Here is a 12,764-nt window from a genome sequence, read left to right as displayed (position 1 = left end):
AAAAGTAAAAAAGTTAAAAGCGTATGATTACATTTGCAAGGAAAAAAGAAAAGCTGTGTCCTGAAAACATGTGAGTTCACTGCATGTATTCAATCTTTCTTTGAATCTTAGCAAATTAAGAGAGCTGGGTCACCACAGATGGACCAGCCCATGGGATTTTTATTGTAATGAAGTTAAAGTTTTAGTGCACCATTCAGCCCTATTAATCCCAACTAACTCAGCCTTCTGAGGAAGAATGAATGATGCGGGATACATTGAAGAGAATGAGTGAGTCTCTCCACGTGCTGTTGGGGAAAAACGCTTAAAGAGCCTCATGTCTCGCATTCACAAAGCATTCCTCACTGTTTTTCATCCCTAGTTTTTTCCCTGTGGGCTGGTTATTGGTTTAAGATTGGAATACCTCTGCCAAATATTATCACACTCCACTGGAAGCTCAGCTGGTAGAGTTATTGCTTAGACACAATCCTCAAAAGGAAAAGATGTTTTCCTAACTGGTATTAAGGTGAAATAACAGTTTCAGCTGTGAATGCATTAACAGTCCCTGAGATGGACAGCTGAAGACAGCTGACTACTCTCTGGTTGTCCCTCTGTGACTTAATTAAACACATCTTTCCGCCTCTTGGCAGGAAGCTTCATGAGTCTGAGGATGGTACTTGGAATAAATCCATACACTCTTGAACGCTCATGTCTTGCCAGTCAAACTAAGGGCTTTTGTTTTCCCACTGGCAACACGTACATAATGCATCACCTCCCCCAGGGGGCGTTGTTATTTATAGAGCACCAGGTTTATTTTCAGTGGATTCTCATAGACAGTGTATTACACACACTCTTTTCTCCTTTGTGTAATCATCATCTGGAGTGTATGGGGGGAGGAAGCTGCTGGTGAGATGCAGCGATGAAGATGATATTATCAGCAGATGTGCCTATAAACATTAAAGTGCTGCTCTTTGTGTCACATCCAGTGATATAATCCAGCATCTGCCTCTGAAGCTACGTTTCTGTGTGCATGTGTGGAAGGACGGGGTCATTTCAGAACTTATCCAAAGCCATTTTGCTGTGCGTCTTGTTGTCGGCTAGGTCCTTTACCTTTGTGCCTGTGTCTTTGCACAGAATGTGGGGACAGTCTGCAGGACAGCAGCGGGAACTTCTCCTCCCCTGGCTTCCCTAACGGATACTCAGCCTACATGCACTGCATCTGGAGAATATCAGTCACACCAGGGGAAAAGGTATGAACATATAGACAGTACCAGAACAACTTTAAGATTCTTCAAAACAAGGACCATTGACTGCTTAAATTGCGCTTAACTTACTCTGCTGCCATTATCTAATTATGGCTCAATCGGGATGTTCCATGGGAAGAAAATTGTAGAGGTCTTGTAAACAAAAAACCTTTGTCCTGCTAATAAATATGATAGCTGCAGATCTATGAGTATTGCCAAAGTCCACACTTCTTGATGCTCTTTAGAACATAAGGATAATGGTTTTTAAATGTGCTATTTATATCTGCATTCAGTGATAACATTTCGTTTTGTTCTAAAGACAGAAAAAGTATCTGCCTCCTGATAATTTATGGTAAAACCATAAAAAGTTAAAAATATAACACTACCCCTAACAAACTCACATTCAGCTTGTGTCAATGTGATACATTGTGATCATATTTAGAGTTGAGCTTTAAGATGCCAACATTTTACAGAGCTTTAGAAAAGTACTCGTTTTATTGGTTTTATGTTATAGGCAATTATTCACAAAGTGGAGAGAAAATGATTCATGGCTTTACAAATTATTTACAAATGAAAGTATGAAAGTGTGTCGTACATCAGTACTGTCCGATACCCCTGAATAAAATCTAGTGCAGACATTTGTCCTTGGAACACACCTAATTAGAGCTCACCTGGGTGTAATTTAATCCTAGAATAGATTTAGCAGTTCCATGTAGACAAGTTAGAGGTTGTGCAGATATTTAAAGCAGAGTTAGATTAGAAAACAAAATCCCAAACTCTCAACATCTCAAAGAGCACTGTAAATAAGAGATTCACCTTCCAGCACCAAAGCAACATTAACATACAGGCAGAGCTTTGGTAGAATGTTTTAGATCAAAGCATATTCATGTGTTAGAATGGCCCAGTCAAAGTTCAAACACAATTACAATTTAGAATCTGTGCCAAGACTTTAAAATGACTGAAAATATCTCGACTGAGTCAGATTGGATCCATCCAAAAGGTGATTCCACAAATTCTCTAATCTTGGGGGCTGAGCAAACATGCATGGTATGCTTTTATTTGTTAAAAAAAAAACCCAAAAAACTAATAAAAAATAATCAGAAAATCATATATTATTTTCCTTTCACTTCACAATTATTCACTGCTGTGTTGGTCTATTACATAAAATCATAGGTGTTCTTCACATATATTAACCGTGCTTTCTTTGTTTTGAAGATCATCTTGAACTTCACCTCCATGGATCTGTACAGGAGTCACCTATGTTGGTATGATCATGTGGAGATCCGGGATGGATACTGGAGGAAGGCCCCACTCAAAGGTCAGGTTATTTGCAGATAATGAAACTGTGTGAACAAACATTAGGTAATATGAACCGTGTAACTAGCAGTCCAAAATTCAAAGATACTTACTCTTCATTGGAAAAGCAGAAATTCAGAGTTAAGTACTTTGAGTGGTTAAAACCTTTCTTCATCCGTGACTACTATGAGACCCCGTATTATTGGTTTTGAGGCAGTCAAGTTTGGAATTTGCAGGTTAGACATTAAGGAAAACCATAAAATCTGTATAGGCCAGGATTAGAACAAAGCCTTGGTTTTAGTTTCAGAGATACAACAAACCTTCACTATACAGACATAGGTGAATCAATTAGAATTTCATCAAAATGGTAATATATAAGATATTATGAAATGGGAAATAGGGCAAGTCGTCTACTGGCATTTCAACTTAGAAAAGCCCAATCAAATAGATATGTTACTAAAATAAAACATCCCTCAAGTTTGCAGGATAGGACACAACCCGGAGAAATGGCTGAAGCGTTTGCAGAGTATTACAGAAAACTATATGATGATACAAACACAACAACCCAAGAAAAAGAAATATCCTCTTTTCTCAAAGGAATTAATCTTCCAACGCGGTCGGAAGAAGAAACACTGGAAATGACTCGACCAATAATTTCATAGGAAATTTTGAGTGTCATTAAAAATCTTAAAAATAACAAATCTCCATGGAAAAAACGGACTGCCAGAAGAGTTCTACAAAACATTTAAAGAAAAATTAACAACAGCCTTAAGTAAGGTATTTAATTATGCACTAACGACAGGAGACCCACCTAAAACGTGGTCTGAAGCCATTATATCAGTAATACATAAGGATGGTAAAGACCCAACTATGTGTGAAGGATATAGACCCGTGAGCTTACTATGCAATGACTTAAAAATCTTAACGAGTATAATAGCGCAAAGAATGCAAAAATATATAAACAAATTGATCAATCCAGACCAAACAGGATTTATACCAGGCAGGCAGGGAGCAAATGATATTGGAAGGATATTAAATATGATGTCACAGATGAAACTTAGCCCACAACCCTCTCTTCTGATTAGTTTGGATGCCCAAAAAGCTTTTGATAGGGTAAGATTGAGCTTTCTATAATAGACATTGCTGGCCTTTGGGTTTTCACAACAAGTTGTGGAATGGGTGAAAGTGATTTCATAAAATATCGCTGTTCGCCGATGATCTATTAGTACTCTTAACGGAACCAAACTGGTCAGTACCAGCACTACTAGTGAGTCTTAGAGAATACGGAAATATTTCTGGATATATGACTAATGAAAGCAAATCAGTAGCAATGATGTTATCAGGTGAAAGTCCTACATGACTAAAAGAAGTGGAGTTCAAATGGACCGATAAAGGGTTTAGATATCTGGGTGTAACCGTCACACCTCAAATTTCGTAATTATTGAAAGCAAATTATGGAAAACTGATGAATGAAATTGTAAAAGACCTAGCCGGATTTGAGGAAATATTTCTGGGCCGCTCAACTAAGAGCCGTAGCTCTATGGATGGCTAGATATGGAACAAAGGGCCTGCCCAAACCTAGCTCTAGATACACTACCATTTACAACAAAGATTGTTAGAAAAAATCTTAAGATTCAAAACTGCTGTATTAAGGAAACAATTAATATATGGTCATGGATAAAAAAGGTATTTAAATTACCTGATTCTATATCAAAAATTGCAAGAATAGCTAAGAATCCCGATTTTATCCCAGCTACTATGGATGCAGGGTTTGAGAGATGGTCTAACGGGGGCTTGATATTTATAACACAGCTTTTTATAGGGGTTGTGGGGGAGCTGATGCCTATCTCCAGCAGTCTATGGGTGAGAGGCAGGGTATGGGCTGCACGGTGGCGCAGTCGGTAGCACTGTTGCCTTGCAGCAAGAAGGTCCTGGGTTCAATTCCCAGCCGGGGGTCTTTCTGCATGGAGTTTGCATGTTCTCCCCGTGCATGTGTGGGTTCTCACCGGGTATTCCGGCTTCCTCCCACAGTCCAAAGACATGCCTGTTAGGTTAATTGGTAACTCTAAATTGCCCTTAGGTGTATGAATGATTGTGTGCGTGGTTGTTTGTGTGTTGCCCTGCGATGGACTGGAGACCTATCCAGGGTGTACCCCGCCTCTCGCCCATAGACTGCTGGAGATATTAGGCACCAGCTTCCCCGCGACCCACTATGGAATAAGCGGTAGAAAATGACTGACAGAGCTTTTTATAGGACCAACGATGAAATCTTTTCAACAGATTCAGAGGGAATTTAATATACAGAAAACGGACTTCTATAGATATCTCCAACTCAGGCACAATCTTCAAACTCATAAGGAATGGCAGAGAACTGCAATAGATATGACTAAGATCGAAGAAACTTTACTGTCAATAGCAAAAGGTAAACTTAAAAAAGGCCTGATTTCAAAGCTATACAAAAGCCTACAATATGAATCTCATATTAAAAATACAGAGATTAAAGAGAAATGGGAGTTGGAGGCTAATATGACGATAACAGATGAAGAATGGGAGGAAACATTTTGCTCAGGATATAAATTAACTAATAGCCCGACATGGAGGGAGTTTGACTGGAAAGTTAAGATGCGTTTTTTTAGCACTCCAATCATCACATCTAGATACAGTAGTAGGGTTTCTCGGTTTTGCTGGAGAAATTGTGGTGGGGTGGGAGACTTTACTCATATATTTTGCGATTGTCCAAAAGTGGTCAAATTCTGGGAAGATGTACAAACAGATATGAAAAGCGATTTAGGCATTCTTTTAGACTTGGAACCATCTGTATACATTCTGGGAGTAATTTCTTCAGATAGGATAAGCAAAGGTAATAAGTACTTAATTAGAGTCTTGCTTCCGATGGCTAAGAAATGTATTACATCTGCCTGGCTGAGTCCACATCCTCCCAGCATTATGCAGTGGAGAGATAGAGTTAAAAAGATCTATACTATGGAAAAAACAACAGCTAGACTACAATTTAAGGAGAAGACGTTTAAGCAAAATGGAAACCAATAAAAAGATTCATATTGGAATCCTGTCACCGTTATTTACATGCTTGTACATTAGTATAAGGGTCTTTGGAATAGAGTGAGTACGATTACTACTATGTACTATGAAGCTATTTTTATATATATATGCCTAATGTTATGACTTTCATTGTAATTATTGTGGATTTAAATGTTTATAGCTGTAGTTAATGTATATTAACCTTTATTAATGGGGCCATTGTTTATCCGAAGGAGTTGTATTTGTTAGTCTTTCCCTTTGCAGATAGTCCCCAGATGATTTGAGGCAGAGTCGAAACTAAACAATATGTATAATTAATGAGGATTAAATGTCCAAAAGCAAGAATTGTATAAATGTGATGCAAATAAGATGTAAAATGTAAACTGGGATAAGGATGAATCTGTATACATGTTAATATAAGACTATTGGATAATAAATAAAAATTTCAAAAAGAAAATGGTGATATATTTTAGTACCTTGATTGAAAAAGCGAAAATTATAACTTATTACACACATGTGTTTATTACTAAACACTTTCATGATAGCTTACACCTAATAATAACAAACAATTTTGTTTCTCGAAAAAATTTGAATACTACGTAAAACCAATGAAAGGTTTATAATCCTGAAATGTCAGCCTACTGTAAAGTATGTCCATGTACAGTACAATACATGCACTCAATACCTATGTTTGCATAAATTACTGCATCAGTGCAGCTTGGCATGGAGGCAATAAGCCTGTGATTTTGCTGAGGTGTTAAGTAAGGTCAGGTGGGTTTAATAGTGGCCTTTAGCTTCTCTGCATTGTTGGGTCTGCTGCCTCTCACCTTCCTCTTGACAGTACTCCATAGATTCTTTATGCTGTTTAGATGAGAGCAGTTTGCTGGCCCATCAAGCACAGTGATACCATGGTCATTAAAACATGATATAAGTCTGTGTTGGCACTTTTGGCAGTGTGAGCAGGTGCCAAGGCCTGCTGGAGAATGAAATCAGCATCTCCATAAAGCTTGTCAGCAGAGGGACAATTAAAGAAATCATCTAAAATGTCCTGGTAGATGGCTGCACTGACTTAATAAGACTTAGTAGACCAAAAGCAACTTGGATTCTGGGCTTCTCCAATCTTCCTTCAGACTTTGGGACCTAGATTTCCAAATGAAATGCAGGTTCATTTTTTACTTTCATCTGAAAGAGGATTTTGGACCAATGTACAGCTGTCCAGTACTTTTTCTCCTTAGCCCAGGTAAGACGCTTCTGATGTCGCCTCTGATTCAGTATCACCTTGATGCGACAGTTGTAGACCATGTCTGCTGGATTAGTCTTTGTGTGGTGGTTCGTGAAGCTACTGACTACAGCTGCAGTCCGCACCTTGTGAATCTCCCCCAAACCCATCAGTGAGCCTTACTTTAAAATCCTCTAAAGGCTGCACTTATCTCTGTTTGTTGTGCCCTTTTTCCTTAGACAACACCTTTTCCTTCCACTCAACTTTCGATTAATACGCTTGGATACAGCACTCTGAACAGCCAGCTTCTACAGCAAGGACCTTTTTGTGGCTTTTTTTTCCTGGTGGAGGGTGTCAGTGATTGTCTACTGGACAACTGTCAAGTCAGCAGTCTCCCCCATGGTTTTGTTGGCCATAACATGGACACAACATAACATTTCTGCATTTATCTGTCTCATTAAATATCCTTATTTTCGAAGATCCATAATTTTGGTTTTCCATTTGCTGGAAGCCATAATCATGAAAAGTAACAGAAATAATCACTTCAAATACATCACTCTGTATGGTGTGGATCTATGTAATAATGGAGTTTCACTTTTTTAATTCAATCATTAAATTAAATGTACTATTTTGATTATATTCTAATGTATTTGGATGCACCTGAAATATGTTTCAGTGAAGATGTCAGGAGATCATGATAATCTACTCTCCAGCTAAATCTTTGTTCTTTAACTTTTGATACAGGTCGATTCTGTGGCGATAAGCTGCCCGAGCCAATCATCTCCACCGACAGCCGATTGTGGATTGAGTTCCGCAGCAGCAGTAACTGGGTCGGGAAGGGTTTCTCTGCTGTCTATGAGGGTAAACAATTTTCCCTGTGCCTGTTCCTTGGATGTTGAGTGATATCATAGCCACGTTTTAAAAATGTGGCTGAATGCTGCTGCAGCAACATGCACTGCATTTGGACTTCCTGATACTGATGTGTCAAGCACATTAAGTTGCATTAATCAGATTTTATATTAGGTTTCATGGTTTCCACATTTTGCACATAGATGATGTGTATTTATGCCTCTAGTATTTGTGTAAATTTATCTACAATAAGGACGTTTGACTTTCTGCTGCTTTTTTTAGTCATGTTGCTGTTGAAATACCTTTTTTAATTTTTTTCTATTATGCAGCCATCTGTGGTGGTGAAGTGAAGCGGGACAATGGCCAGATTCAGTCCCCGAACTACCCTGATGACTACAGGCCCAATAAAGTTTGTATATGGAAGATTTCTGTTAGTCAGGGCTTCCATGTTGGCTTAACCTTCCAGTCTTTTGAGGTACGCCCTCCTGTTTCCTTCGCTTTACTTGAGTGTATTAAACAAGTAATATGCTCCTTCTTTGATACCAAACTCTGCTTCCATCCTCAGATTGAAAGACATGACAGCTGTGCATATGATTACTTAGAGGTGCGTGATGGGCTCTCTGAAAACAGCCCTTTGCTGGGCCGTTTCTGTGGATACGACAAGCCGGATGACATTAAAACGAGCTCCAACCATCTGTGGATGAAATTTGTTTCAGATGGCTCCGTCAACAAAGCTGGCTTCGCTGCCAATTTCTTCAAAGGTAAGGGGTCAGAGAGGTTCAATATCCAGCGTGTTCCAGGAAAAAATAACTTATTCCAGGAATCATTAATTTCTCAGATGTGTCCTGCTTGTACTCGTGTGCTCTTTGCGACCAGCTTTGAGCGACTCATGTGTTGCTTTGGATGGTTTCTCCATTGAGAAACAGCCTAAAGGTCCCTAACATGTCTTTGTGTTTTCAGAGACGGATGAGTGCTCCAAACCAGACAATGGTCGCTGTGAGCAACGCTGTGTCAACACCCTGGGCAGCTACAAGTGTGCCTGTGATCCAGGGTATGAGCTGGCTGCTGACAAGCGCAGCTGTGAGGGTAAGTACAGGGGAAGACGGCTGGCAGCCCTGCTCAACATGTCATTTACATCCTAAAACGCTTTACACACTTACCCACCCAAATAAAATAAGTACAGTCATTCATAAGCACCTGAAAAGATCCCAGCTGAGTGGAGTGCACTGGTAGGGGCACTACATTTTTAGAGATTTGTGACAGAATAAAACAAGCTTTATTTCTGTCTCCAATTATAGGTTACTTTAGGACCTAAATGCTAGTTTACAAGCTGCACCATAAAACCACTTATTCCATTGCTGCCCCTAGAGGAAGACTGGTGTCACTCCATCTTGGGTGTTATACAGGTCCTTCTCAAAAAATTTGCATATTGTGATAAAGTTCATTATTTTCCATAATGGCATGATGAAAATTTAACATTCACATATTTTAGATTCATTGCACACTAACTGAAATATTTCAGGTCTTTTATTGTCTTAATACGGATGATTTTGGCATACAGCTCATGAAAACCTAAAATTCCTATCTCACAAAATTAGCATATCATTAAAAGGGTCTCTAAACGAGCTATGAACCTAATCATCTGAATCAACGAGTTAACTCTAAACACCTGCAAAATATTCCTGAGGCCTTTAAAACTCCCAGCCTGGTTCATCACTCAAAACCCCAATCATGGGTAAGACTGCCGACCTGACTGCTGTCCAGAAGGCCACTATTGACACCCTCAAGCAAGAGGGTAAGACACAGAAATAAATTTCTGAACGAATAGGCTGTTCCCAGAGTGCTGTATCAAGGCACCTTGTGGGAAGTCTGTGGGAAGGAAAAAGTGTGGCAGAAAACGCTGCACAATGAGAAGAGGTGACCGGACCCTGAGGAAGATTGTGGAGAAGGACCGATTCCAGACCTTGGGGGACCTGCGGAACCAGTGGACTGAGTCTGGAGTAGAAACATCCAGAGCCATCGTGCACAGGCGTGTGCAGGAAATGGGCTACAGGTGCCGCATTCCCCAGACCTGGGCTACAGAGAAGCAGCACTGGACTGTTGCTCAGTGGTCCAAAGTACTTTTTTCGGATGAAAGCAAATTCTGCGTGTCATTCGGAAATCAAGGTGCCAGAGTCTGGAGGAAGACTGGGGAGAAGGAAATGCCAAAATGCCAGAAGTCCAGTGTCAAGTACCCACAGTCAGTGATGGTCTGGGGTGCCGTGTCAGCTGCTGGTGTTGGTCCACTGTGTTTTATCAAGGGCAGGGTCAATGCAGCTAGCTATCAGGGGATTTTGGAGCACTTCATGCTTCCATCTGCTGAAAAGCTTTATGGAGATGAAGATTTCATTTTTCAGCACGACCTGGCACCTGCTCATAGTGCCAAAACCACTGGTAAATGGTTTACTGACCATGGTATCACTGTGCTCAATTGGCCTGCCAACTCTCCTGACCTGAACCCCATAGAGAATCTGTGGGATATTGTGAAGAGAACGTTGAGAGACTCAAGACCCAACACTCTGGATGAGCTAAAGGCCGCTATCGAAGCATCCTGGGCCTCCATAAGACCTCAGCAGTGCCACAGGCTGATTGCCTCCATGCCACGCCGCATTGAAGCAGTCATTTCTGCAAAAGGATTCCCGACCAAGTATTGAGTGCATAACTGTACATGATTATTTGAAGGTTGACGTTTTTTGTATTAAAAACACTTTTCTTTTATTGGTCGGATGAAATATGCAAATTTTGTGAGATAGGAATTTTGGGTTTTCATGAGCTGTATGCCACAATCATCCGTATTAAAACAATAAAAGACCTGAAATATTTCAGTTAGTGTGTAATGAATCTAAAATATATGAATGTTAAATTTTCATCATGACATTATGGAAAATAATGAACTTTATCACAATATGCTAATATTTTGAGAAGGACCTGTACATGAGCAGCAGAAATAAAAGGCGAATAGCAGTACTGTTCTCTATGGTAATAGTAAAAGAGGGCCGTGCAAATGTTTTTATACAGAAAGTGAAAAAGGTTCAATGGTATGAATACTTTTGTTGATGAATATTAAATAAACAGTTATTTTGATAACAACTGTACTGTAGATTATTTGCATCTTAACAATTTCTGTTGAAGAATGTATTAATAATAGAAATGTTGCTTGTTACATCATTAAATAGTATTTTAGATTTAGCCTTTTGCTTACATGTAGCAAAAAAGTAAAATGAGACAAAAGTGTCTTACATCTGTCGGGCTGGTAAAAATAGCTTGATAGTGTTGCTTTTATGACTTGACATGTAATAACTCCATGTGTTAACACAGCCTTCGATGCAGTTGCTAAGGATCAGCATTGCACATTCATTTCTGCCAGGTATTGTCAGGTGAGGGCTTCTGTGTCACCGCTTTTAACATCGTGCATTACAGAACTGACAGAAAGCTTGTCTGGATCTTTATAGGAAGATTCATTTTTCTGTCTACACAACTGCTTCTGAGTCCTAATGTTTGTCCGTGTCTCTTCCCATGTTGTGTTGTGTCCAGCTGCCTGCGGAGGCTTCATTACCAAGTTGAACGGCTCAATCACCAGCCCAGGTTGGCCCAGAGAATATCCTCCCAACAAAAACTGCATCTGGCAACTGGTCGCCCCCACTCAGTATCGCATCACTCTGCTCTTTGACGTCTTCGAGACTGAGGGCAATGACGTGAGAACTGGGGTTTTTATCAGTCGATACGGGGTGGGTTTGTTCTGTGCTCTTTCATCTGTCCATTCTGACAGCAGATAATGTTCCTCTCCTTCTGCCCATGTTTTATACAGTTGTGCTCAAAATAGCAGCAATGTGTTTAAAGAATGTGATTAAAGCTCAAAATCTTTACAATAGCTTTTATTTCTATACACACAAATGGAATGTGAACACTGCCCAATGTTGAAAGGCGTTTGAAAAATTTACCAGTGTCTACATTTCACATCTGTGTTGCATTGTGTCGACCAACTTCTGGCAGCTGTGATCAGGTATTTTAGCCCAGAACCATTGGATTTCCTTACAGAATTCCTCTTCGTTTCTTGGTTTTGCCACAGAATTTGAAGGTTTAATGTCACCTATTGGATTGGATTAAAGTGTGAAGATTGAACTCACAGCTCCATAGTCTAAATCTGGCTGGACTGGAACCAAGATGCAGCTCGTTTACTGGTGTGTTTGGGGTCATGGTCTTGTTGAAGCATGCATTTCATGGACATTTCCTCTTCAGCATAACGCAGCATGGCCTCTGGAAGTACTTTAATGTATTCAAACTGATCCCTGGAATATGATAAATGGGGCTTAAACCATATTATGCGAAACATACCCGTACCATAATACTTGAGCCACCATGCTTCACAGTGTACTGTGGCTTGAATTCAGTTTTTAGGGATCATCTGACAAACTGTCCACTGACCCAAAAAGAGCAATCTTGGGATAGCGCATGGCGTAACACTAAGTGGGTGCCCCAGACACAGTGGCTACTTGTTTTTGATCTGTGGTTTAAATACCAACCTCGTCATTTGGTGAGTGTCTTCACCTGTTCTCTCTTTGCCTGTTTCTTGACTGAACGCAGTGAATAAAGACCACTACTGCTGCAAAACAATTTAAAAATTTTGCTCTGTTTCTTTTTTTGTCAGTCTGTGTGTTCTTCGGTAAACTGTAACCTCTTCAGTCCATGTTTTTTTTTTTTTTTTAACATTGACTCTTCGCAGGGGTTCTTGCTGATGACGTGGCTTCAAAAATACTCGTACTCGTCGTCTTCCGCTTATCTAGGACCGGGTCGCGGGGGCAGCAGACTCGGCACAGACGCCCAGACATCCCTCTCCCCAGACACCTCCTCCAGCTCCTCCAGGTGGAGCCCAAGGCGTTCCCAGGCCAGCCGAGAGACATAGTCACTCCAGCATGTCCTGGGCCGTCCCCTGGGCCTCCTCCCAGTGGGACGTGCCTGGAACACCTCCCGAGGAAGGCGTCCAGGAGGCATCCGGTATAGATGCCCGAGCCATCTCAACTGGCTCCTCTCGATGTGGACGAGCAGCAGCTCTACTCCGAGCCCCTCCCAGATGGCCAAGCTCCTGACCCTATCTCTAATGG

At 40.4% G+C, this 12,764-nt stretch overlaps 1 protein-coding gene across 1 annotated transcript in view; it reads left to right on the top strand.

Annotated features, from left to right (window-relative positions):
* The window catches only part of bmp1a (bone morphogenetic protein 1a), a 64,315-nt gene that overhangs the window by 40,067 nt on the left and 11,484 nt on the right, over positions 1–12,764 (top strand). The window contains exons 8-14 of the mRNA XM_047380227.1: positions 1,111–1,226; positions 2,436–2,538; positions 7,519–7,635; positions 7,953–8,098; positions 8,189–8,384; positions 8,584–8,709; positions 11,197–11,357. Coding sequence (XP_047236183.1) covers positions 1,111–1,226; positions 2,436–2,538; positions 7,519–7,635; positions 7,953–8,098; positions 8,189–8,384; positions 8,584–8,709; positions 11,197–11,357 — 965 coding nt within the window. The remainder of the gene's footprint in view (positions 1–1,110; positions 1,227–2,435; positions 2,539–7,518; positions 7,636–7,952; positions 8,099–8,188; positions 8,385–8,583; positions 8,710–11,196; positions 11,358–12,764) is intronic.

This window comes from Girardinichthys multiradiatus, chromosome 12 (assembly GCF_021462225.1).
Source record: "Girardinichthys multiradiatus isolate DD_20200921_A chromosome 12, DD_fGirMul_XY1, whole genome shotgun sequence".
In the NCBI taxonomy this organism is placed as follows: domain Eukaryota; kingdom Metazoa; phylum Chordata; class Actinopteri; order Cyprinodontiformes; family Goodeidae; genus Girardinichthys; species Girardinichthys multiradiatus.
This window is presented reverse-complemented; position numbering and strand designations above follow the sequence as displayed.